The sequence below is a fragment of the Cibotium barometz genome, chromosome 8 (assembly GCF_041138505.1).
Source record: "Cibotium barometz isolate CiBa-2024 chromosome 8, ASM4113850v1, whole genome shotgun sequence".
In the NCBI taxonomy this organism is placed as follows: Eukaryota; Viridiplantae; Streptophyta; class Polypodiopsida; order Cyatheales; family Cibotiaceae; genus Cibotium; species Cibotium barometz.
In genome coordinates this window covers 56,447,153-56,471,707 of record NC_141053.1, presented here as the reverse complement: position 1 = coordinate 56,471,707, position 24,555 = coordinate 56,447,153, and the positions used below count along the sequence as shown (strand labels likewise).

At 49.0% G+C, this 24,555-nt stretch overlaps 1 protein-coding gene across 1 annotated transcript in view; it reads left to right on the top strand.

Annotated features, from left to right (window-relative positions):
* The window catches only part of LOC147636447 (arabinosyltransferase XEG113-like), a 113,701-nt gene that overhangs the window by 25,882 nt on the left and 63,264 nt on the right, over nucleotides 1-24,555 (top strand). Inside the window, exon 3 of the mRNA XM_086801885.1 lies at nucleotides 14,632-14,837. Coding sequence (XP_086658011.1) covers nucleotides 14,632-14,837 — 206 coding nt within the window. The remainder of the gene's footprint in view (nucleotides 1-14,631; nucleotides 14,838-24,555) is intronic.

Below are 24,555 nucleotides of genomic sequence, written 5' to 3'. Positions count from 1 at the left end.
GTACCAACCGGCTAAGATGACTCTGTCAGTATCTGTCTTTCTAACGGCGGGCAAAGTAAGCTTCAAACTGATGCAACCATGAATAAAGAGTTGTGGGGTCGAGTTCACCATTTATACTTACTGATATTCATTTTCTCGAGAAAATGATTCGAGGGTGCCGCCGGTGTCAATCTGGTGTCCAATGCTGCTAGGTAACACTCGTGTTCCACACGTCACATGGCTTCGTCTTCTTGTTGTTGGATCTCCAATGTACGCATTTGCAACTCAAGCAAAGAGCTTGGCTGCGGTCGTGACCCCGCGAGGGGGTCCTTGTGTCGAGGATCTCGAATCTGGGATACGGAAGGCGATGGAAAACGCATCATCTGCTGGAACATATTTGCAACACTCAAGCCTGGTGCCCTAGCTGGGCTGCCTGGTGCACTCTGGTCCCATGGTTCTTGGTCTCTCTCGTCGTCAAAGCTCGCCATAGCAGGAAAACGCACTTCCTTTCCGGAGCGCAATCTGACCATCCACTATGTGTGTGGGAGACGTCCGGAGGCTGAAAACCAACTGTCCTTGGAGGGACAGGAGTCACTCCGAAAGGGGTAGTCCACCGGCATCTGAAAACCAACCACATGAGCGAGAAAAAATTTTTGGTTTCTTTTCTGAATCTTTGCACTTGAAGTAGGCTCTAACATGCGGAAGCGTCGGGGAAGATCGGTAACTTTCAATGCTCAGAAATCAGCACTCCTTTCGTGACGGAATTAACGCACAAAACTGAATGAAGATGTGCAGAAAATAGAGAGAGAGATGGAGAGAGGAGAGGACAGAGTATTGGGTCCCAAATACCCTCTGTAGGTCCCCCACCACGAATGGTGTATTTGCTTTATTAGAATGATGTAAATCTGAAAAGAAAATACAGAAATCTTGACCTTTCTTAGCTGAGAAATCTCTGCCCTTGACCTCTAGTCCTTCACCCCTTTGTGTTAGAATTGTCCTGGCCCTTGTTTGCTTGAGCACTTGGTGAATTGTGAGATAACACAATGATTATGGGCCTTGGCTATTTATACTCCCTTCCAATAGCAGTCGGCCAGTAGATAATCAGGCGCCAGCGTCAGTCCTTGTCCACAACTATTAAATCAGCATTAAATGCTGAAAAAACAACACATGAAAGTCTGCGCCTTTTTCCCTTGTAGGCTGGGCATCATGCGCCTGAATTCCAAGAGGCTGGACACTGAATATTTGATGTTTTGGGGACTGGGCAGCCTGTATTCCCTACAGCCTTCAAAGGCTGCATCTCTTGTATGTTTGTCCTAGCCTGCCCCTAGGGCTGTCCTGCAGCCCCTCCATGGCTGGTGGGTTCAGCCAGGGCCTTCCTGGCCCTCATGGGGTGGTTTCACACTATCCCCATGCCCACACACAGACCCAGGGTAGCCCTTTGTGCTGGCCCCTTGTTCTAAAAGCAAACCCTAACTAACTACACAATGATCTGGCATCTGGTACCATACTAGATACACAGAATCACTGTCATCATTCCAAAGGGAGACTCACAGCGCGGACTGGCATTGATTCATGTGCAGTACAGTGCACACCTGACCTTGGACTCCTGTGCAAAACAATGCACACTTGACCTTGGACGACTGGGATGGATCCCTGGTTGACTCGTCCCGGACTGGGCTCACATGGGACCAGTTTACCATCCCAGGTCCTGCACCTTCTGTAGAGATATGTCTACGTGGCATCCAAGTGCGGGATGCACGTGGCATCCCCTTCTGCTTAACTTGACGGAAGCTGCATAGCCTCCAAATAATCCGTCAATAATGCCGGATAGTCTTCGAAAAAATCTTTGTCAAGCCATACTGCTTCATGGGTCCCTCGGTCCTGAAACTTCGCGAGGAATTGTCTTTGTCTTCGGCTTGAGCCATGCTTGAAACGGTGCAGAAGGATTTGTTATGGAATCATAACTTCTGCTTCATCAACAATATTTGGTTCCGCCTCGTCTTTAACTTCTGAAGGGATCATCGACGCGCTCGCTGAACCTTTCGCCCCCCCCCCCCCCCCCCCCTCGAGCTGCCTTCGCCCTTCCCCGCTTGCTTGCACCCCCCCTCCCCGCCTTCGAGCCTTCGCGTCTCCCCGCTTGCTCGCACCCCCCTCTCCGCGCCCTTGTGCTCTTCGCGCCCATCGCCCCTGCCCGCTTGCCCCCGTCTCCTTCACGTCCCCCGCTTCCCCCTTCCTCCGTGTCCTGCCCCCTGCCTGCCCCCGCCCCCCTTTCGCGCTTTTCCCGCCCCCTTTTCGCTCCCCGCTGCTCGTTTCCCGCCCCTGTCTTCCGCCCTCCTCTGTCTTCCGCCCTCCTCTGTCTTCCGCCCCTCCCTCTCTGTCTTCCGCCCCTCACCCTTTGTCTTCCGCCCTTCCCCCTCTTCCCCTCCGCGCTCCGCTTTTTCGTGCAGCTTGGTTCTTGCAGGACCCTCCGTCTTCGCTTCGCCCTCGACTCAGCTTCAGACTTTGATGGAGGTTCCTCCTGCCCCACCTCAGAGGGACTCTTCCGCAGCCCCCTCGCCCGCCCCTGAGGATACCCCCATCAGGCTTTCTCTTTCGCCAGAAGAGGAAGCGAGCCTCGCCGCAGAGGTGGAACGCCTCTAGGCACATTCCACCATTTGCCGTATAGTTGGCACTCGCCCCAGCAGAGGGGAGATCCGAGATCTTCTCCAGGCCCGCCTTCTTGCAGATGTGGGCAAGATCCTGGACGTTCAGTTACTGGGCCGCGGACACTACCAGATTGAGTTCGAGAGAGCCCAGAGCGTGGCCCAGGTCCTAGCCATGAGTCCCCTTGACATCAGGGGCGCTCGGGCCTTTTTCAGACATTGGCAGCATGGTTTCGACCCAGCAGCGACTGAGGAGGGAGAGCGCCTATTCCATGTCACAGTTTGCTTTCCTGGACTTCGCCGCAAGTACCTTCCGCTCCTTTCTAGGATAGGATCATTGGTGGGCTGGGTGCTTGAGACTGGCCCCACAGCAGCTTCAGTGGTGGCTAGAGCAGCTGGCCTTCCTTCGGTCAGAGTTTTGGTTCCTGACATCTCCTCCCTTCCGAAGGTCATTCAGTTACCTAGGATAGGGGGGGGATGGATCGATCAGAGAGTGGAGTTTTCGGGGCCCCCAAACCAGTGTTTTATATGCAGGCAAGTCGGCCACCTGGCCAAGGTCTGCCCTCGTAGGAGACCTCGACCTTCACCGCAGTAGCAGACCTCCGATGGCTTGCCCACAGATGCGGCTCTGCAGGCAGCCTCCGGGACACCTGCTCAGCCCACAGAGACCTCTGATTGGCAGCCTGCACAGGGGCGCCGTAGAGGGAGACAGCCACAGTAGCATGCCCAGAGACTGACGCAGCAGAAGACACAGCCTCAGCATCATTGGGTTCCAGTGAGGAACAACTTTGCTCCCCTCCAGGAGGAGACCCCAGCGCAGACTGAGGATCAAGAGATGCCAGCACCCCCCCCTCCCCCTCCCCCTCCCCCGCCCCCCCTCCCGCCTCGCTTCCACCCTCGCCTCCTCCCGTTCCTGCTCCCGCTTTTTTAGCGTCTCCTTCCCCACCCCCTCCTCCCCCCCCTCCTCCCCCTCCGCTCGCCTCAGCTCCCCGGGAGGCACTGGCAGTACCCTGGCGCTCACGTACAGTCCGGCGGGCACTGAGCACCGACCTTGCTCGTACACCGTAGAGGAGACCTACCATGCCGATTCGTGCTTCACGGATATCCTCTATCCGCAGTCGGCTGAGTAGTCTCGACACTAGACAGTGCTCGGAGGCTTTCGACTACTCCTTTACACGCCTTTTTGGAGCGGAGGGCCCCCATGAGCCAGCACCCATCAGAGTTCATGTGGTGATACCTCCGGCCCGAGGGAAGGAGGCACTTGATTCAGCGGTGGCCTTCTCCTTCCCTCTTTGCGGCATTAGCGACCGGGAGTGGACTTTGGATCTCGCTCTTAGTATTTTGCAGACATAGGCAGTTGAGTTTTCTCACCATGTGAGTGATTTGGAGATGACAGACGTGATAGGCCGACTCTGGAAGTTGGCACATTTCTTTGATACCGGGAGTGCGGATGCCTCCGAGAATCGACACTTGGTGGTTCGCATAGTGGCAGACCTAGCGCGAGACCCTGGCTATGTATGCATACATGAGGTTTCTCTCTCCGAGCGGGAGGCAGTCGCTATGGGACACAGCCACTGGTGCCTGGTCCGAGACTCTTGCAGCACACCGGGTGGGAAGATTCGTAGCCGCTCGGATGGGGATTACTCTCCATCCAAGCCGCTTGCGAAGGCCCGCCGTATGGCTGAGACAGCCTCCACCTCAGCAGGGCATCCATGAGGATCATCTCATGGAATGTACAGGGCCTTGGCGGCGCACACTATGTACCAAGGTTGGATCAAAACGTACGTACGGATCCAATCCGTACCGTACATCCGTACCGTACGAGGATCCGTACGTACGGATTGATCCGTACGCCGTTTTTTTTTTTTTTTTTTTTTTTTGGGGGGGGGGGGGGGGGGCTTTGCTCTGCTTTGCTTGCCTGCAAGATAACCGTTCGCCTGCGATAAACTTTTTTTTTTTTTTTGGGTTTCGCCTGCGATAGCGTCTGGACTCCGTACGGCGCACACCTTCCGGTAAGGGCCTCTACAGTCGCACTCTCTCTCTCTCTCTCTCTCTCTTCGCTACTGTTGCCTCTTTCCCGTCGCCGCCGCCTTCCTTTCGCTTCGCCTCTTTCCCGGTGCGTTCCCCACCCACCCTTGCTCAGGCCCCCAAGGCAGCAACATAACTCTCTCTCTCTCTCTCTCTCTCTCTCTCTCATAGCCTTAGCCCACCCTCTGTGGACCGTGCATAGAGCTCTCAGCCTCTCTCTCCTTCAAGTCTCTCTCTCTCTCTCTCTCTCTCTCTCTCTCTCTCTCTCTCTCTCAGAGCTGAGCTGCCCACTAAATATTATGCATTGCATGATTGCTGAATCTTGATTGAAATTGTATGGCATTGTGCATTGAATTTGTCAGAGTAATCATGCATTGACTTGTGATTCTAATTTCTCACTTTTGAATTAGTAGGTTTTTGACCTTGTTGTGTCTCTATTTCGAAAGTTTTATATGTCAATGTGGACATGGATTGAAATTTTATGTAGGTGGCTGAAATTTCTGAGATTTTATGTATTTTTACCAATGGTACGTATTTTTACGTACCTTAAAATTTTTTTCCGTACCAAACAACGTACAGTACGTACGGATCCGTACAGTACATAACGTTTGGAACCACCTTGCTATGTACGTTATCGTGGTTGTTTGAGGCAGGAGCTTTAGAGATACGTGGTTGGGGGCAGTATTGATATTTTGATGATGCAGGAGCACCATTTGAGTGAGAGCAGGATTCGGAGATATGGTTCGGTGATGCCTGGCAGATAGGACACATTTTGGTCTGCAGGTTTTGGCCCCTTGGGTAGGCAGGGAGGAGTATGTATGGTCATTGCGGATGTATGGCGGCAGGCCATTGTGGATCGCGGGGTCATTGTGCCTGGTAGAGCGCAGTATGTTATTCTGAGGATGCACGATGAGCATTTTGGTGTGCTCAATGTCTATGCGCCCAATCATGCTAGTGCCAGAGCAGAGTTCTGGACCCTTGTTACAGATGCATTGCCCGAGGCCGCACATTGGTGTGTCGGGGGAGACTTCAACATGCTTGAGGACCCGGCCGATAGGGTGGGAGGCAGTCATGTTACAGTGCACGGTACGGAGCTTGCAGCTTGGGAGCGATTTTGTACGACACTGCGGATCACTGATGCATGGCAGCATGAGGCTTTCTCCCGTTCTCAGTACAGTCTTAGTTTTTCTCGATCGGATCGCCGGCAGGGAGGGACTAATCTATCACGGATTGATCGCTTCTATGTGGGCAACAGGTTCGGGGAGCGTGGTGGCTCCGTTGGCATTCTCATTGGCAGCTCTTTTTCAGACCATGCGCCAGTTATTTTGACACTTGAGGAGAGGACACAGGGGACCAGCTTGCAGTTGAGGATCCCAGAGAGGATACTTACAGACCCGAGTCTTTTTGAGGACATTGAGAGGATATGGCATGATAGCCAGAGCTTTGACCTGGATGCAGCAGGCCAGTGTGCCCAGGGACTCATCGAGCTCGGCTCTTTTTTGCACGCTACAGCCTTGACACGGCTGGGAGAGACACGAGAGCGGGAGCGTCGCTTGAGACGTAGCCTTGCTTTGCTCTAGCGTCTTCAGGAGCAGCAGCCTACATGTGAGTGGGTGGTGTCCTAGCTGAGCCAGGCACGCCATGAGGTTAGAGAGGCAGAGGAGCAGAGACACGAGTTCTACTATCATTGCTAGGCCTCTTAGTGGACGCAACTTGGTGATAGAGTGACTGGGGAGTTTTTTGAGATCACCGGACCCCGCCATGCTCGAGCAGGAGTACGCCAGCTCAGGAGGCAGGACGGATCGTTAGCCACTAAGCCCGGGGAGATTAGAGCTATTGCCACTGAGTTCTATAGAGACATGCTTTCAGCGGAGCCAGCCACGGAGGCACGTGATGCTTGCAGATAGACTATGTGGGCCCATGTGCAAAGGAGAGTCACAGATCGTATGCGCACAGTTTTGGGTGAGCCCCTCTCAGAGGATGAGCTTGTTGAGGCTTTGAGGGTCCTTCCGCATCATAGTTGCCCTGGGGGGGAGGACGGATTGACGCCTGCCTTTTTTATGCGCTATTGGGACCCTTTGGGGCCAGGCCTCCGTAGGGGTTTTCAGTATGTTTTTGACACTGGGGTGATGCCACAGAGTTTTTCAGAGGGCTTGATCTTTCTTATCCCCAAGGGGGAGGGAGTGTCAGATGATATTCGGCATTGGAGGCCTATTACAATCCTCAATACTGTCTACAAGGTCCTAGCAAAGGCCTTGAGTTTGAGGATCCAGCCCTTCCTTGGGGATTTGATTCATGCTACCCAGACATGATTCGTCAAGGAGCGCAGTATCCTTGACAACATTTGGATCTTCTGGGAGGCGACGGCCCGAGCTAGATTTCTTGGTGAGGACTTGGTCGTCATGCTTCTCGATTTTGAGAAGGCATGCGATAGAGTCGATTGGGGTTTTCTAGAGGGCACTATGCTTCGCCTGGGTTTTGAGCCAGACTGGATTTGAGGAGTGGCGGCTCTATATTCCACAGCTCGTAGCCAGGTGTTGATGGCAGGAGGGCGGGGGCCGAGTTTTGAGTTGACCAAATCAGTTCGTCAGGGATGCCCTCTCGCCCCGTTTCTTTTTCTTTTCTTTGCAGAGGCCATGAGCATGTATCTGATAGCAGAGGAGGTTGGTTTGAGAGGACTCCAGCTTCCAGTCCGGGGAGAGGACCTGCTCGATTCTGAGTTTGCTGATGACACGGGATTGTGTCTGCATGGCCAGGAGGCCAATCTACAGAGGGCAGAGCAGTCGCTACAGGTTTTTGGTGTGGCTTCGGGAGCATTGATCAATTGGCGCAAGACATTGGCTTTTTGGATCAGTAGCACTCCCGCTCTGGCATGGAGCCCAGACCCGGGTTTTAGATGGATTCCTCCTGGCACAGCAGTGCGGTATTTGGGATGCCAGATTGGACTTGATTTGTCACCTGAGCAGCAGATCGCCCCGCTTCTTCTGAGCATTCGGAAGAAGCTTTTATATTGGAGTACAGCTCGGCTATCCTTGGCTGGGAGGATGGTGGTGACAAATCATGTGCTTTTAGCGACTATGTGGTATATCACGTCTTGCTGGATTTTCTTGAGCTCTTGCATCAGCCAGGTACAGAGGCTGATCAGGAACTTTCTTTGGTCTGAGCGGGGTGGTTAGTCGGCTCGGGCTAAGGTTGCTTGGGCAGTTATTACTCTTCCGTTGGCCCAGGGGGGCTTGGGCATTATAGATCCCGCTGATCAAAGTAGAGCCTTGCTGGGGAAGCTTATTGTTCGGGGGTTGCTTCCAGGCGATAAGCCTTGGAAGGAGCTTCTTTTTCAGTGGCGGCTGCAAGCTAGAGCTCCCCCAGCAGGGGGCACTTGGGCGCCAGAGATTCGGTGTATCTTCACAGAGATGAGGAGGACAAGCCTCAGTAGAGGATGGGAGGACAGATTTGCCTTGAGTATCTTGCGAGGTTGGGAGTTGCTGAGACCGGGGCTTTCTCAGAGACCTCCCACTTGTGATGAGGAGCGGGCCAGACAGTCGCTCATCTGGAGCTCCGCGGTACGCACAGAGGAGGGTCATATGCTGGGTTCTCGGCCTCGTCTAGCCTGGGACCATTGGCGGCAGGCCCAACGCGCAGTTTTGGAGATTGGCAGGCCTTTTGCAGTCTCCCGGAGGAGATCCAGGCAGAGAGGCTGAGTCACTTCAGAGGGGGGCTGATTATGAGGGATGACATTCAGGAGGCACTCACTGAGGAGTGGTTCACGCCTTTCGAGCCAGCGGCCCCACGGTGGATGGGAGCCTTTACACAATTGGAGATCCTGATTGCTGTCAGAGCTTGCACTGAGGATGGTAGATGCCTCTACTATGAGATACAGGATGAGGGCAGACTTCAGAGAGTGGAGACGGAGTCGCCTTTGGTTGCAGAGTGCATCTTTCAGAGGATACGGGTAGTGGCCGCCGCTTCTCAGAAGTGGCATATTGATCCAGACCCTGCAGATGTGGACTCTGATTGGCGCATATGGGCATATGCTGCGTGCCCCTTGGCCCGACTCCAGTGGAACCCTGGCGAGTACGAGTGGCATGATTCTTATGCGTCCCCCGAGGCCACAGAGATCACCTTTTTCCAGTACATTGTTCGTTTGGGGAGGCATATTTTGACTGCGAGGAGGACGGTCTTTCCAGTTGCATTGGAGCACTGGTGGCTTCAGGGACTCTCACGGGAGTTCCTGGAGGATTGTTGGACCAGGCTCTTGGCTAGCAGACAGGCACGCAGGATTTCGGCTTTCCAGTGGCTGGTTGCCCGCAGGGGCTCTGCAGTTGGCACCTGGCTTGTCTACAGTGGCCTTCCGCCGGCCTGCGTTCGATGCGGCCACCCATTGGAGACACAGAGACATTGCCTATGGGACTGTCCACAGGCGCAACAGATTTGGTTGAGGATGCTGCGCATTTTGGCCCCCCTCTCTCCAAAGGGCATGTATACGTGGGGAGCCGCTGCTTGGTCGACTTCGTCAGGGCCAGCTCTGGGATACGAGACGAAGCAGGACAGCCAGGCCATCAGATTCATTGGGGGCCAGCCTCGCCTTGTTCCTTCACCGGATTTCTCGACAGCCGGCTGGACACAGGAGAGGGATATACGATGGGAGCTCCTCAGCAGCCTCACCATATGGTTCACCTGGAGAGCCCGTTGTTTCAGGGCCTTTGAGGGGAGACTGGAGCCACCAGCAGAGACTGTTCGGGCTATCTAGCAGGAGTTGATTCACACCGTGCGAGGACAGTATGACCGCATCCGGGGCGACTCGGATCGAGCGATCTTGCGGATCCAGGCCTTCCACACCACTTGGTGCGGCCCTTTCTATACTCTACACGCGGGTACCCCCCGCTGGCACTATAGGCCACTTGTTTGGATTTCCCCCCCTCCTATTGTATGATATAGCCTCTCAGCTATTTGTACTTTTATTTGTACTTTTTTGCACCTATGGAGAGTCTCCCTAGCTGCCTTGATTGGATCTCTGCTCTGCCTTCTTATGAGCAGGAGAGGGGTTTTGTAGCCCAGTGGGCTTTTTTTATAACTAATGAAAGGATCTTTTCTCGGAAAAAAACTTCTGAAGGGATCGGACCTGCATATGGCTTTAACCAATTGACGTGAAACACATCGTGCATAGTCCAACTCGGAGGTGGCTTTAACTGCATAGACACCTCATTAATCTTCTTCTGGATGGAAAAAGGTCCGAAGCTCCTGAAAGACAACTTTGGGCATTGCTTGCCCACCTGCTTCAACCTTTGCTTCATAATCCGAAGATAAATCCAATCCCCTTCCGAAAACTTCATATCCCTTTGGTCTTTATTGGCCTGTCGAGTGTAGGCCTCTCGCGCTTTAGCCAACCTGTCTTTAACCGATTCTAAAATCTCTTGCTGCCTCATATGGAGTCCTGCCAATAGCTGAAGAAAAAGAATCATTCAAAACAGCTTGAACTAAAGGCAAATAAGATTACCACTTACCTTGCTGATCATGGACATAACACTTCAGCACATCAAAGGCCAATTGGTTGTATATCTCTGTCTGGCGGTCCGTCTGTGGGTGGAATGCACTGGAAAAATTCAATTTAGTACCTAAGTTATCAAACAATGTCCTCCAAAAATGACTGGTAAACTTGGCATCTCGGTCTGACACTATGGTCCTAGGAATGTCGCCAATCGGGTACCAATGCCGAATGAACAATTAGGCAACATCATGTTCTGCAGGTCATTGCTCTACCACGCCAGGAGGATACAGATTTCCTCATGTATTCTATCATGCCTGGTGGGAGATTGAGGAGATGTAGTATGGAGGAGATCATACCAAACACTAGGCTTAGTCCTGTGAGGATTGTTGGTCGTTCGGGGAAGCACTTGTTCATTGACCCTTCTCCTCAGATAGTGACTCATGGCACTTGGTGTTTGTGGCTATATGGTGGCAGTCCTATCAGATATCTTTAGTGGGATCCAAGAGAGTGGGAGTGGATTGATGCCTTCGATCCTTTGAAAAGCCTTCCTTTTTTCAGTTTCACTGTTCGGAATGCCAGGCTTCTCCTCACTCGACAGATGCATAGGATCCCTACTCTTAGGCCTCATTGGGAGAGCTATGATATTTCTCCAGTGATACAGCGCATATATTGGCATAGACTTTGGCACTCATACAGAAGGAGACAGATCTCTCATTTCTTTTGGTTATTCGTGGTCTCCCCACCAATCAGTGGAGATCAGTTTTCGGTGTAGCACCTTCCTGTCCTAGATGTGCGGTAGATTCTGAGTCCGTACAACATTGTCTATGGGGGTGCAGCGTTGCACAGCAGATTTGGGGTCCTGTAGCCCAACTTATGGGCAAATTGAGTGGCCGAGCCATGCATGTGACTTGGGGGGCAGTTTCTTGGCTCTCCCAGTCTGGTCCGCAACTTTTTTATGAGGGCAATGTTACAGATTCTGTTTTTTTCATTCGTAGAGGTATTGCCCAGCATGGTTTATTACAGGATGTTCCTCACTCTGATTATACACCCCCTAGACAGAGGATTGACACCAGTTGGGAGATTATTGCCAGTATTACAGCATGGCAGATCTGGAGAGCTAGATGACGGGGCTATTGAGGGTGTCCAGATTTTTGGGTCTCAGTGCATTAGTACTATATGGGGTGATATCATCCACACTCTTATGGCTACTTGGGCTCGCATTCAGGGGCCCTCTCGTTTTGCGCAGGCGAAGTGTGTGATATTTATGCGGGAATGGGATCATGGCATCTTCTTCTCCTCTAGTACCACAGGTCTTACGTGGCATCATGATGCTCCTCAGTGGTTGAAATCACCTTACATATTGGGGTGATTCTATTCTCTTCTGGCTTATAGCTGTGATTGTTGTATGTTTTTCTCATACTTAATAGAAGTCTCTTTTTGAAATTTTTTTAAAAAAAAAAAACACAATGATTATGGGCCTTGGCTATTTATACTCCCTTCCAATAGCAGTCGGCCAGTATGACCTTGGACTCCTGTGCGGACAATGCACACCTGACCTCGGATGATTGGGATGGATCCCTGGTTGACTCGTCCCGGACTGGGCTCACATGGGACCAATTTACCATCCTAGGTCCTGCACCTTTTGTAGAGATATGTCTACGTGGCATCCAAGTGCGGGATGCACGTGACAGCAAGAACAAATCTCAGCTCTCAAACACTTCTCTCAAGTGCTTTCCAATGAAGCGAGGCACTAGGAACAATCAGTCCTTTCTCAAACCGTAGAGAGAAAGAGGCGGGACAGCAGCAAAACAGTCCAAGATCCACCGGGAACTGCCTACCGAAAGGGCAAGAGGGACTTGTGGAGGAAGAAGAAAATGTACAGCCACTTGTCTGGCAACTCCACATGCAAGAGAACTCACCAAATCTGATGCCGGTGCAGAAAACACAGCCACAACTCCACCGTTTGCCTCTGTAGAAGAAAACGCAGCCACCAAAACTGGCCATATAGCCTCTGTAGGAGAAAACGCAGCCAAAACACTTCAAGATCTGCCTCTGAAGAGAAAAACACAGCCTCTAGGGCTGGCCAACAGCAACCAGAAGAGGGCTGGACCAGAAACGCAGCAAGGTACTGAAAACGCAGCAACTCTATGGACTGATCTACAGCCGGAGAAGTGATGGAGGCAAAACGCACAGTAGAAGTGGGCAGATTTGCAGGGTTTGGAGCAGCCTGGACCTAAGCGTATGATACCATGAAGGAGAAAGCACAGGTGCAAGCATAAATAGTAAACATATGAGAGAGTGCAAAGGAGATACAGAGAGTTGGACAAGATCACGTTTTATAACAGCAGTAAAGCTTTACAATGGCAATGGCCAGCAACTGGATGTTGAACTATGTGCAAGTGGATTGGATGAAGAAGTGAATAAAGGGAAACTCCTTATATATTGCCTCAGTGAGCTGGCCGACTGCTCACAGGACAAATAAATAGGAAAAATACCATAAAATGTTAGATAAATAGTAGAAGCCCCAGAACACTGAGATGCACAATTCTAACACTTATCCCCACTCCTAGGGGTAAGGAAGATAAGCCCCTGAGTAAGAGAAGAAGGCCTAGAACCTGTGTCCCACATCTCTTGGAGAGCTGACGTGATCTTTGCCCGAATCTTGTCCCAAAAGTAATGAAAAAAACAGGGGAGAGACCATCCTCCCATGAGGTAAGGCATGAAGAGCATGAGTGAACTCCTGCATGGAAAAAGGGGCATCTAGAATGGGACACATCTCCTCAGTAATCAAATGTGGCAATGCATTCCAAACCTTCCTCTGTGCCTTGAGTCTCAAGCTCAACGCTAAGAAGTTGGCGATAGAAATCAATGGCAATCTTCTAACCACAAGAGGATCTGAATGAAGAGTGCCATGTGAATCCTGCAGCTACCTAACACTATCTCTGGCATGAGATGGGCCGTGAGTAGCAAAGAAGTGTTTGTTGCATCTACCACCCATTTGGGTCCAAAAGGATTCTTGGGCATGGTAGCGGTACTCCGCACGCTGCACAAGAGAGTGATCAAGCTCTACCCTAACAATACATAAAGAGTCTGCAACCCAGTGAGCATGAGGATGTTTCTCATGCTCTCTTTGTAAGGCAGCTAGTCTACGTTTAATAACCCTTTCTATATCCAAGGCCTCTTGCCACTTAGAAAGGGCACACATGTGATAAAAGTTGCTAATATCACAGAGAGTAGAGGCTAGGCTCTGCGAGACCAGCGAGAAATCATGAGATCTCCAAATATCAAGCATCTGACGTGATAATGCAACATCTTCCTGTAACTCTAATGCAACATCTTCCTGCCAATAAACACTAATCACATGACGAAGTCACTTAACTGCTTATTAACACAAAAAACAAGACAAGATATGCCTAATCTAATGTATTTTGCCAAATCATGGATATATACAATGCTGATCTGGGAGCTAGACTCGAATCCAAAGTCCCATCATGCTAGCGTTAATGCTACATGCATGAACAAAATGTTTCTGTTGTTCTAGCTGTTTCCTGGGCTAAATCTGGCTCCTTAGGGATGCCCTTCTTTGAGCCACTGCTCCCCCTTGCTGCTTTGAGGATTGGCACTTGCAGATACCGGCATATGGATGTCCTCATTTATCCCTTAGCCGCCCCTTTATAGGTTGCTGATGACTGGTCAGCTGCTGTAGGGTTGGTCAGTTGCCAAATGGGCCAACTGCATTCTGGCCAATTGCCAATTGTTTCACAAATGGTGCCTACCTGGCCTCTAATCTTGCTCTTTAGCCTGCTGAGCATGTCCATGTGGCCTCACATGGTTGATGCACGTGACACAAATGGTGGTGGATGATGTTTTAAGAGGCTCAAGTCCTATGGCTATCGATTTTCAGGAGGGTGGTTTATTTCCCAAAGACCAAGCGCATATTATATTTCAACCAGAAAACTTTTTGTTGTCAACTGTTTTGTTGACTACATTAAGAAAACTGAACTGGTGGTGGTTTTTTTTTTTTGCCTTTTTAAGAAAGAAAACCTGAACTATTCATTGCTAGGCTTAGTGTTTTTTTTTTGAAAGCAAACCTGAGCTATTCATTGCTTTTACAGAGGCTCAAGTCCCATGGCTAGTATTTTTAGGTGGGTGGTATATCCCCAGACCAAGTGCCGATTTTATTTCACCATGAAGCTTTTTGTCAACTGTTTTGTTGATTACATTAAGAAAACTGAATTGGTAGCCTTTTTTTTTGCTTTTTTGGCAAGAAAACCTGATCTATTCATTCTAGGCTTCTCCTTTGTGGCTGATAAACAGGTGCTCAGCATGTAAATACACATGATATATGCACATGGGTCCATCTTCAAATTTTATTATTATGGGGGATGTGGTTGCCCACTTGTTGAAGTCTTCTCTTTTTGAAGCCACACAATGTGTGTTGTTGAAATTGTAAACAGACTTAACTGATACTTGTTGTGGCTGTGATGTTGAGTAAAGGTGCAATGGATACACAGATATTGGAGGCTTTGTTTTGGGATGGTGTTCCTGTCTTTGACATGGGAAGCAATGTAAACACCATTGATGTTGGATGGGGTACTCCAACTTTTCACAAGATGGGGAGAGAGAAAATTATTTTGGTCGATCAGTTCTTGTCAATGGGATACGAACTACTCATGTGCGACACTGATATGGTGTGGATACAGGTAACAGTGGTGATACTTTATCATTATCAAATTGTTCACAAGAATGTCTGTGTGCATGCACATGATCTGTGGGGATGTGTGCTGCCATTTCATATGTACTGTGATTGAGTTAACAAAGATAGATGTGCAGTGGAAGACAAGCAAACACAAACACACACTAAAAAAATCCTTGTGGTCTTAACAATTCTGGGTTGTCATAATTCTTGCTCCTCTGTTGCTGGTACTGTGTCCTTTGAGGTTGGGGTCTCTGGAATCACAAAAGACTCTGGCATGTGGGCTTTCATATAGTACACCATGCGCTCCAGCCGTTAGGCAATAGCACCCATCTCCGTCGCTTGTGAGCAGGCCATGTTTGCCATCCACTCCATACTGAAAGCTTTGGATCAGCAAACCCAAGATTGTCTCTCCAAACCCTACTGTTCCCATGATCTAGCCTTCTTGAGCAAGCAAATCACATGTGATAGTGGAAAGGAGAATTTTGAAAGTATCCCATTTCATATGCACTGTGATTGAGTTAACAAAGATAGATGTGCAGTGGAAGACAAGCAAACACAAACACACACTAAAAAAATCCTTGTGGTCTTAACAATTGTGGGTTGTCATAATTCTTGCTCCTCTGTTGCTGGTACTGTGTCCTTTGAGGTTGGGGTCTCTGGAATCACAAAAGACTCTGGCATGTGGGCTTTCATATAGTACACCATGCGCTCCAGCCGTTAGGCAATAGCACCCATCTCCGTCGCTTGTGAGCAGGCCATGTTTGCCATCCACTCCATACTGAAAGCTTTGGATCAGCAAACCCAAGATTGTCTCTCCAAACCCTACTGTTCCCATGATCTAGCCTTCTTGAGCAAGCAAATCACATGTGATAGTGGAAAGGAGAATTTTGAAAGTATCCTAGGCTCTGATACCAATGTAAGACTATTAGTGCTGTGATTGCGTTAATAGATATAGATGTGGAGTGCTAGGCAAGCAAATACAAACACACACTAGTAATCCCAATGCTAAGTCTTGTATAATGTACAACGTATGAAATTACAACTGAAATGTTCGAAGTACAAAAGGTGGTGTGCATAAAAAGCTACTGAGATGCAGGATATTTGATGAACAATATGGGGGACTGGGGTGCCTATCTAAAGACAAATTCATGTCTAGTCAGCCAGCCTACAATAGTGTCAGAAAAGTCAGTAAACGTGTTCACATCGGACTAAAAAGGTGCCCCAGACTTGGCCCCTTGGCGAGGCTGTTTTGCACATGCTTAGGCTGTGCAAATCAACTCCAGAGCTGCCCTGTGGGTTGTCCGTACTGTTGCCCTACAAGCTTGGTCGCTATCATGTTAACCACTCCGTTGGTTAGAATGGTTTCGCTTGCCCAACCTACCGTAAGGCGTTTTGCCATCTTACCCGCACAAACATATAAAGCGTCCTTACCATGCGCTTGATGTCAAATAGGGAAAGTCGAAGGACTTAGTGTACATACTTGCCTACGACTAGTAATGGAGGCCGGACCATTTTTAAGTTTGGTTGGCCTAGTGTGAAAACTAGTCACTTGTATATAAGTCATTTTTGACAATAAGCAACACACAATCATTCCCTTCTTCTTTTTCCGTCTTTCGTGAGGGAGAACCATTGTGAAAGACTCTCTCTTCTTGCCTCCATCTAGGCATTGAGAGCTCTCTCCTTACCACTTTGACAAGGAGCATTCTGGTGTGACAATGGAGTGAGGAAGCGATGGACGAGCTAGCGCACCCATGTAAAGAAGTTGCAAATTGTGGCTCTAAGGTAAGACCTAACGACACATGCTTCGGCAAGGCTAAGGTAAGCTCTTGACTTGAACATATTTGGTGCCGCTGCCGGAGACTAGCCTAGGGCTTAGCTCCGTTTTTTTGTTTATTCTAAGCTATTGGAATCTGCCCAAAAGTGTCTGGTGCTGATTAGGAGGTCACTTCGAAAAACATACGGTTTTGGAGCCTTGGATGTGTTTGTTGATTTTGATTTGGATTTTGAAGTTATTTACATTAGGGCATTCTATTTTCATCTATTGGTAGAAAAAATCTTGGTTCTTTGGTGATATGTATGAAATTGGAGCCCAAGAGGTTTAGAACAATATCATTTGTACTAGGTATTTTTCCTAGAAAAAACAAAATGACCGCACATTCTAAGAAGTTCTTAACTTTTGGCAGTATAGTCTGCACTGAAATTTTGTATTTCAAAGTGGGTTTAGGTTTATCCCATGCAGTCTGATTTTCCTCAAAATCCTGATGCAATATATCAAACATGTACTGCACATCAAGGTTATCATGGTTCACAGTTATCGACTCTTTGAGTCTCTTGGGATTCATTCCCTCCGGAACCTTATCTCCATGACACGGGAGTAGACTGCATGTTGTTGCGAATCCATTTCAAAAACAGAGCAGGGAAAAAGCACACTTTCTTTTAGTGAAACCACTATCTCATTAGAAGAAACAATGTACATTCATAGTTATCCCAGAGTAGAGCCGTTTCGCTGTCGAGTGGGCAAAGTCTAGTCAGCAGCCTCTTGCCATTCTTTTGCTTGATTTTGAAAAAGCTTATGACAGAGTGGATTGGGATTTTTTGGAGGCCACTATGGCACACATGGGGTTTTCCCAAAACTGGATCAGAGGGGTGTCTTGCCTATACAGGGAGGCTCGTAGCATTGTTTTAGCCCGTGGGGGGCGCGGTGAGCGTTTTCAGATTTTCCGTTCAGTGAGGCAGGGCTGTCCCCTCGCCCCTTTACTGTATCTCATTGTAGTTGAGGCTATGAGCAGGTTTCTTCGTGCTGCCCCTGGTGTTGTGGGTCTCAGGCTGCCTTTATGCACGGAGGAAGAGTTTTTGGACTCTGAGTTAGCAGATGATACGGCGTTGTTCCTTGAGGCTTCACATGCTTGTTTATGTTCTTTCCGGACAACCTTGGAGGCCTTTTGTTTGGCAGCAGGAGCTACTATCAATTGGCATAAGCCAGTTGGTTTTTGGATCAGTGATTCTCCTCTTGTAGATTGGGGTACAGATGTTGGTTTTACTTGGATTGAGAGAGGATGCTCTGCCAGATACCTTGGTTGTCAGGTGGGCGTCGACATCTCCCCTGCACAACAGTTTGCTCCAGTGCTCTTAAGCATTAAAAGTAAACTTCATCACTGGAGTAGGAGGAAGCTCGACTTGGCCTCTAGAGCTTTGGTGGCTAACCAAGTTTTGCTAGCCACGACTTGGTTTATCGCTTCATGCTGGATTTTTCATAAGGGCTGCATTGGCCAGCTTCGTCGCCTTATTCAGAACTTTCTTTGGTCAGGGCTTGATGGAAATGCACACACCAGAGCTAGAGTTGTTTGGGAAACCATTATCAGGCCTAAGCAGGAAGGGGGATTGAATATCATTGACCCTGAGGTGCAATGTAAGGCTTTGCTTTGTAAGCTGGTTGTTAGGGGCTTTCTCCCAGGCACTGAGCCGTGGAAGGACTTTCTCATGCAGTAGATCACGAAGTGTGTCCCTGTTCGCGGAGGTTATTGGACTCTCAGCTCACGCTTTATTTTTTCGGATGCAGTTCACCGCTCCCCTTCATCTCCCCTGGTTAGGTCCCTCCTACGGGCCTGGGACTGCCTGAGGAGTTTTTTGGTACATATCCCCCCGCGTTCAGTAGAGGAAGTTAACCGGCAGTCCATTCTGTGGAATGATTTGATCTTAGATGTGCATGGTAGGCCTCTTGGGGTAGCTATGCATATTCTTTGGGCTGGCTGGGAGACCCTATGCCCCACAGTGCTGGCTTGGAAGCGGAACATTGGTATCTTTTTCACGTCCTCTCATTCGGGACCCTATTGGCAGCACAGGGCTCTTGATTGGTTGAGATCTCCACCCTTACTTGGTGTGAAATCTCCATTTTGTAAAAATTTTTCATACTTAATAGAAGTCTCCTTTTTGAAAAAGAAAAAAACCTTGCTCCAATGAATACTTTGCAGCAACATTGAGTTATCCCGATTCGGAGGCCTATCGAACCATTGTAGATGGCATAGGATAGCTCATCAATCTTGAATAAGAGCAATTGCATATGGAGAGCCTGGAATACGGCCAGTGAAACGCCCAAAGCCTATATCATCATAATTGATAATCCAATGTCCATGTGCATCTATACGCATGTTTTTGCACATAGCTCCCAACATATTTACCCATGGCTTCACCTGTTTTATAAAATTAGGTAGAAGAGTGGCCTTCCTTGCTAGTATATAATAATGAATATTAAGGACATTGAGTCCACTATGCATTTTGGGCAAACCTACGAGCTCTTGTCTCAACAAACGTAGCCCTTTTCTATTTGCTTTGGTTTTCCATAGGCATTCCATTGCTTTAGACATGAAATTGTCAATTTGTCTACGCGACCAAGGTAGTAGCGGAAGATAAAACTGCACATATGCCATTATAATTGACTGCACTATTTGCAATCACACATGTAGAGGCCATGCATATAATTTCTAATATTCAATTTTATAGTGCAATTTGCCCATCACCCATTGAGTCGCATCCTTCAAGGACAACTCCCAACCAATGGGGTAACCCAGATGCCTAACTATCTCATTAGGTGGCAAGATCTGACTTGGCCACAAAATCCAATGCCACTCATAATTTTTCAAAGAGCACAACTTGGATTTTTCAAAATTTACATGCAATCCTGCATCGAAACCATAGAGAGTCAATGCTTCATGAGAGCCCTTACGTCAGCCTCCATATTCTTGGGAAAAAAGAAAGAGTCATTAGCATACGCCTGCGCCACAAACTGTGTACCATCCATCTACCATGGAAAGACCATGAAGTTGCCCATCTTGTGTCAGTTTGTCTATATAGAGGAGCATTTGGTGAGTGCCAAGACGCCAAGAAGCTGAAAGTTCTCCGCCCAAAATGCATTTAGTTGTTCCCTCGTGGTAAAGCTAGAAAATGACATTTTTCATTCTAGGCCCAAAGCCCATTCTATCCGGTGCCTAAACTATAAAGTCCCAATGCACACTGTCAAAGGCCTTGGCTATGTCTACCTCCATAATGAGAACATCCTGCTGAGTATGCTTGGCATCAATGCTTGTGTATGCATTTGCTATATTGTCAGTGATTTGTCTTCTAGGGACAAATCCATAGTGCGTTGGATGTAAACCTGCATGTAGGACACCGTTTATTCTATTAACAGGCATCTTGGTGACCAATTTGAATATGACAGGCATTAAGGAGATGGGATACCAATCTGATATAGTTTCACAAACCTTCTTTCCATGAGCATAGCAACTGTCCAACATTCCAACAGTGATTTACCATAAGTAAGATCGGCGATTTCAAGATATCCCAAAACATTCGAAAGAACTCCACAGTCAGGCCATACCACCCTCGAGACTTCCATTTGCCTAGATCTTTTATAGCATCATCCAGTTATCCATCTCTGAAGGGCTTATCCATGTTGTTAGCCTCTTGCTGTGTGATGACATGCATAACCTGCTGTAACAAAAGTTCTCGCGCATCAAGAGCCTCCCTTGAAAGAGGTAGAGGGGCATCAAACATGACAGAAAAGTATTCATGTCAAGCATCCACAAGCTGAGCTTTAGTGCATATCCAAGTACCATATGTTCTTTTGACCCTTGTGATGCATTGTTTTTGTCTACAAGTATGCAAGCCTTTGAAAAAATATTTTGACGAGGAGCCTTTATCAAGTAGTAGCTTGTGTCTCGCCCTAGTTTGCCATTTATTAAGCTTATGATTATCATTATGGCGGAGGCAATTTTCAGCTTGTGTTAACAGCTGTTGTTCATCATTATTTAGCTCTCTAAGCTGGCTAATTTCAATGTACTCTTGCACTGTAATTTTGACTTGTTCTACTTGTCTTCTATTCTCCCCCATATACCATCTGCCATAGTCTTGTATCACAACCTGCATTCGCTGTACAAAACTAAACCAAGCAATATCTACATCCTCTTGCATATGCATTGTAAGGGGATGTGCAACTGTACGTACCAAATCAATGAAACAAGCATGTGACAACTATTGTTATTATTATGTTAATCATAAGTAGCCTTCTGCTAGAGGTAATGGACAATCATTGTTAGCCATGCCAAAGTACAGGCCAAGCCATACCGGCAAATGATTAGTGAGGCGCTATGTGTGATCAATCCACATTTTATATGTGTATGCATCATATTGAGAAGAAGATACCATATGTCTAAGCATGCCCAATAATGCGTAACAACATTATGATGGAAAGTATAACCCTTTTGATGTGGCATGAGCTATCTCCACAAATCACATGCATCTAAAGAAGTCATTGTCTGAGCCCAATCTTGCTTTCTAGAACACATCATGTGAGAGTGGTGAGAGGTGTTATCATGAAAGTTAGGCAAATCATTGAAATCCCCTGTAATCAAAGCATTTGAAATCCATTGATATGTTCGTAAGGAGTGCCACATCGCAGCTCTATGTGCAGAGTTAGCGATGCATAAACACTTACAAATTCATACAGCTCTCCTTGCCCGGGCCAAGGTGGCATGGATTCAGTCACGCCGCAAAGGGAGCCTAGGCATCATTGACCCCGCTATTTAGGGCAGTGCCCTGCTGGGCAAGCTGATTGCTAGAGGACTCCTTCTCGGTGGTGAGCCTTGGAAGGACTTCCTCTTGGCTCGGATATGAGGCCGTACCTCGAGCCTAGGGGGTCCCTGGCCGCCGTAGAGTACCAGATGGATCTTCACAAAGATGCGGGCCCGCAGATTTAGCCCAGTTTTTGAGGGCAGATTTGCAGCTAGCTTACTCCAAGCTTGGGAGTACCTCAAGCCAGCCCTTAGGCAGCTAGCTTAGCCCCAGAGGAGCATCTTTGGTAGCCATTGATATGGAACCCCCTGATCCGTTTACCCAGTGGCCATATGTTGGGGGCCCGACCTCATGTATCATGGGGCGCGTTGAGCATAGGACCTGCCATGTCCCTTGGAGATTAGCTTGCACACAGGCAGCTTCCCCCAGAGGTTCAGGTGAGAGGCTTGGCAGGGATCCAAGGTAGAGACAGACTTAGCCTTGACATAAACTCTGCTATTCCTCAAGAGTGGTTGACACTTATCCCAGACCCCCCTCCCCCCCCCCTTCCCGTGGCTAGGAGTGTTTACTAGGCATGATATTCTATTTTGCAGTCCATGGAGTGGATGAGGGTTGTGGTTTGCTCACTTTTTCTATCGGTCCCCATGGTAGATTAGAGAAATCAGAGCCTTCCTTGGAGGATTTCAGTGGCTATACCTTACAGAGGATGAGGGTGATTAGATTTCAAGCACATGAGTGGTACATAGACCCCCCATCGGCCAGGGTGGCTAGGGAGAGACTCTGGCGGCTATGGAGAGCCGACCTCTCATGCGCTTCTAGTGGGACCCAAGAGAGTGGGCTTGGCGTGATCCTGCTGATCGGGAGGAGACTCTGATGCCCCCTTTTTCTCATACAGTGCGCGGCTAGGTTGTAGGATTCAGATGCTAGAGATTGACGGCATCTAGCGCAACAACAATACATTGGTAGTTTCAGGATCTCTCCCAGCATTTTCTCTCGGATTTTTGGAAGAGGCTTTGGGACAATTTTTGGCCTCGAAAGATCACGGGCTGCACTCAAGGGAAAGGGGAAGATCATTGCGCCACTCTCTAGCATAGAAGGTCTGGAGTATGAAACACCACACAAATTCCAATGGTAGCTATTGTCTCCTCAAAAATAATTGAACCTTCCGCCAGAAGACATCGGAAGAAGCTGTATCTAGAGGTAGCCCCAAGATCCTGGAGGGCCCACTTGGGGACTCTGACGGGAGAGCCCTCAGCGGGGAAGCGACGATGGTCATCTCTAGTGGCTCCGAGCATCGATGAATCAAACGGCGGACAGAGCTCATCGACTGCCTTTGCTCTGGATTGGGCGCCGCTGGAGGGCGATGGGAGTGCTTTGGAGAGACGGAGGGAGGGGGGAGTGTGGGCTCAGAGGAAGAGGGTGGGTCTGAGGGGATTGTTGCGGCCAGAGTCGGAAGCGAGGATGGGGGAGGAGGAGGAGGAGGGGGGGGGTAGGGAGGTAGAGAAGAGGGAGATGGGAGCGGTTGCGAATGATCCATCATAGAGGGAGTGCTGGGAGGGGCTCGCTTGGGGTTCAGTGGGGCCAGTTGGCCTGATTGGAAATTGAGAACTGGAGGAGTCTCGGCGGGGTAGTGGCCGTTGAACCGAAGGAGCCGGAGGGACCCTCGTAGTGACTAGAGGGGGCTCATCGCCAACAAGTGGGTGCTGTGATAAATGCTTGAAACGGTTCTCTGACAAAATTGGATCCTCTTGTACTTAGCCAGCCTGGCATGCCCGGCAGTGGCACTCAAGTCTGGTAGTTGGCTGATGGCCTTGGTGTGGGCCAATGGTCCGTCACTCTCCAATGGGAGAGTCGTCCCGGGATTACAGAGACATCTGGATGCATTACAGGCTTTCTGTGTGGATAGAGATCTGACAATGAACCTTGGGAAAACCAAGGTTATGGTGTTTAACACCACATAGGCATGGGTGACAAGATCAGAGTCTCAGTTCACTTTCTGAGGGGAGCCGGTAGAGTACGTCAGGTCATATGTCTACTTGGGAGTTACTTTCACAGGACCGCGTTTCTCCCTGAAGGAGGCAGCAGCAGCTAGATTAGCTCGAGAGCATGCAGCCTTGGGGGCACTTGAGAGGTAGTGTGCAACACATACAGTTTCAGGAGCCACGCACCAAATTGTGGCTATTTGATACGCTTGTCACACCGACCCTCCTGTACGGAGCTCCAATTTGGGGACCCAGTATACATCACAGATCTCAAAGAGGGACAGATGAGGGATGGAGGCAAATGGAGAGACGAGTGATTATGATGATTGCCCGCATGATTCGGAGCAAATCATCAGTACCACATGAGATTGTTCGGGCTGAGCTGGGTGTCCCACCAGTAGTAACCGAGACCCTATTCCAGGCAGTTACCTTTTTACAGCGGCTATGGGAGCTCCCTCAACAGAGGTACTCCTGATTGGCATTGACCTCATCCATACAGTTGGCAGAGGATGGAGATACTCATTGTTGGTACGCTCAGATGAGATCATGGTTTGACCTACATGGTTTGCAGATAGAGGCACTACCACCCTTTCAGTACAGTTTGGATGGTCCATTTTTGGATCTCACCCGCTCAGAGCAAAACCGCGTGATCAGGATGGATATCATCAGAGTGGACACAGAGAGGACATGGACTAGCCCCCTTGAGCCCTTGGGCACGAAAATGGCTCATTACAAGAGCCATTTTCTACACCTCTCACCGGATGATTTTATCACCCGCCCGGCTATCATGGATGTACACGTATCACATGGGATACTTTGTGCCATTGGACAGATCCGGACCTCATCACACCAGCTGCGGATTGAGACTGGGTGATATGTGCATCAGATCTTGGATGACCGCATTTGTGAGCTAAGAGACAGAGGAACACTACATTTGCCGATGTACAGTCTATTATGAGATCCGAGGGAGATATCACTGCCTCTTCCGAGAGGGTTTTGGGCCGTTACGCAGGGTCATGGAGTTTGAGGATCAGAGATGCCTGGGATTGTTTCTACTTGAGCTCAGGAGACACAGAGAGACCCTCTTGGCAGACAGGAGGCCGAGCCATGATGTACCTAGACAGAGGACCCTGACAGATTTCTTCGGCACTAGCACCAGCAACCCAGTCCACA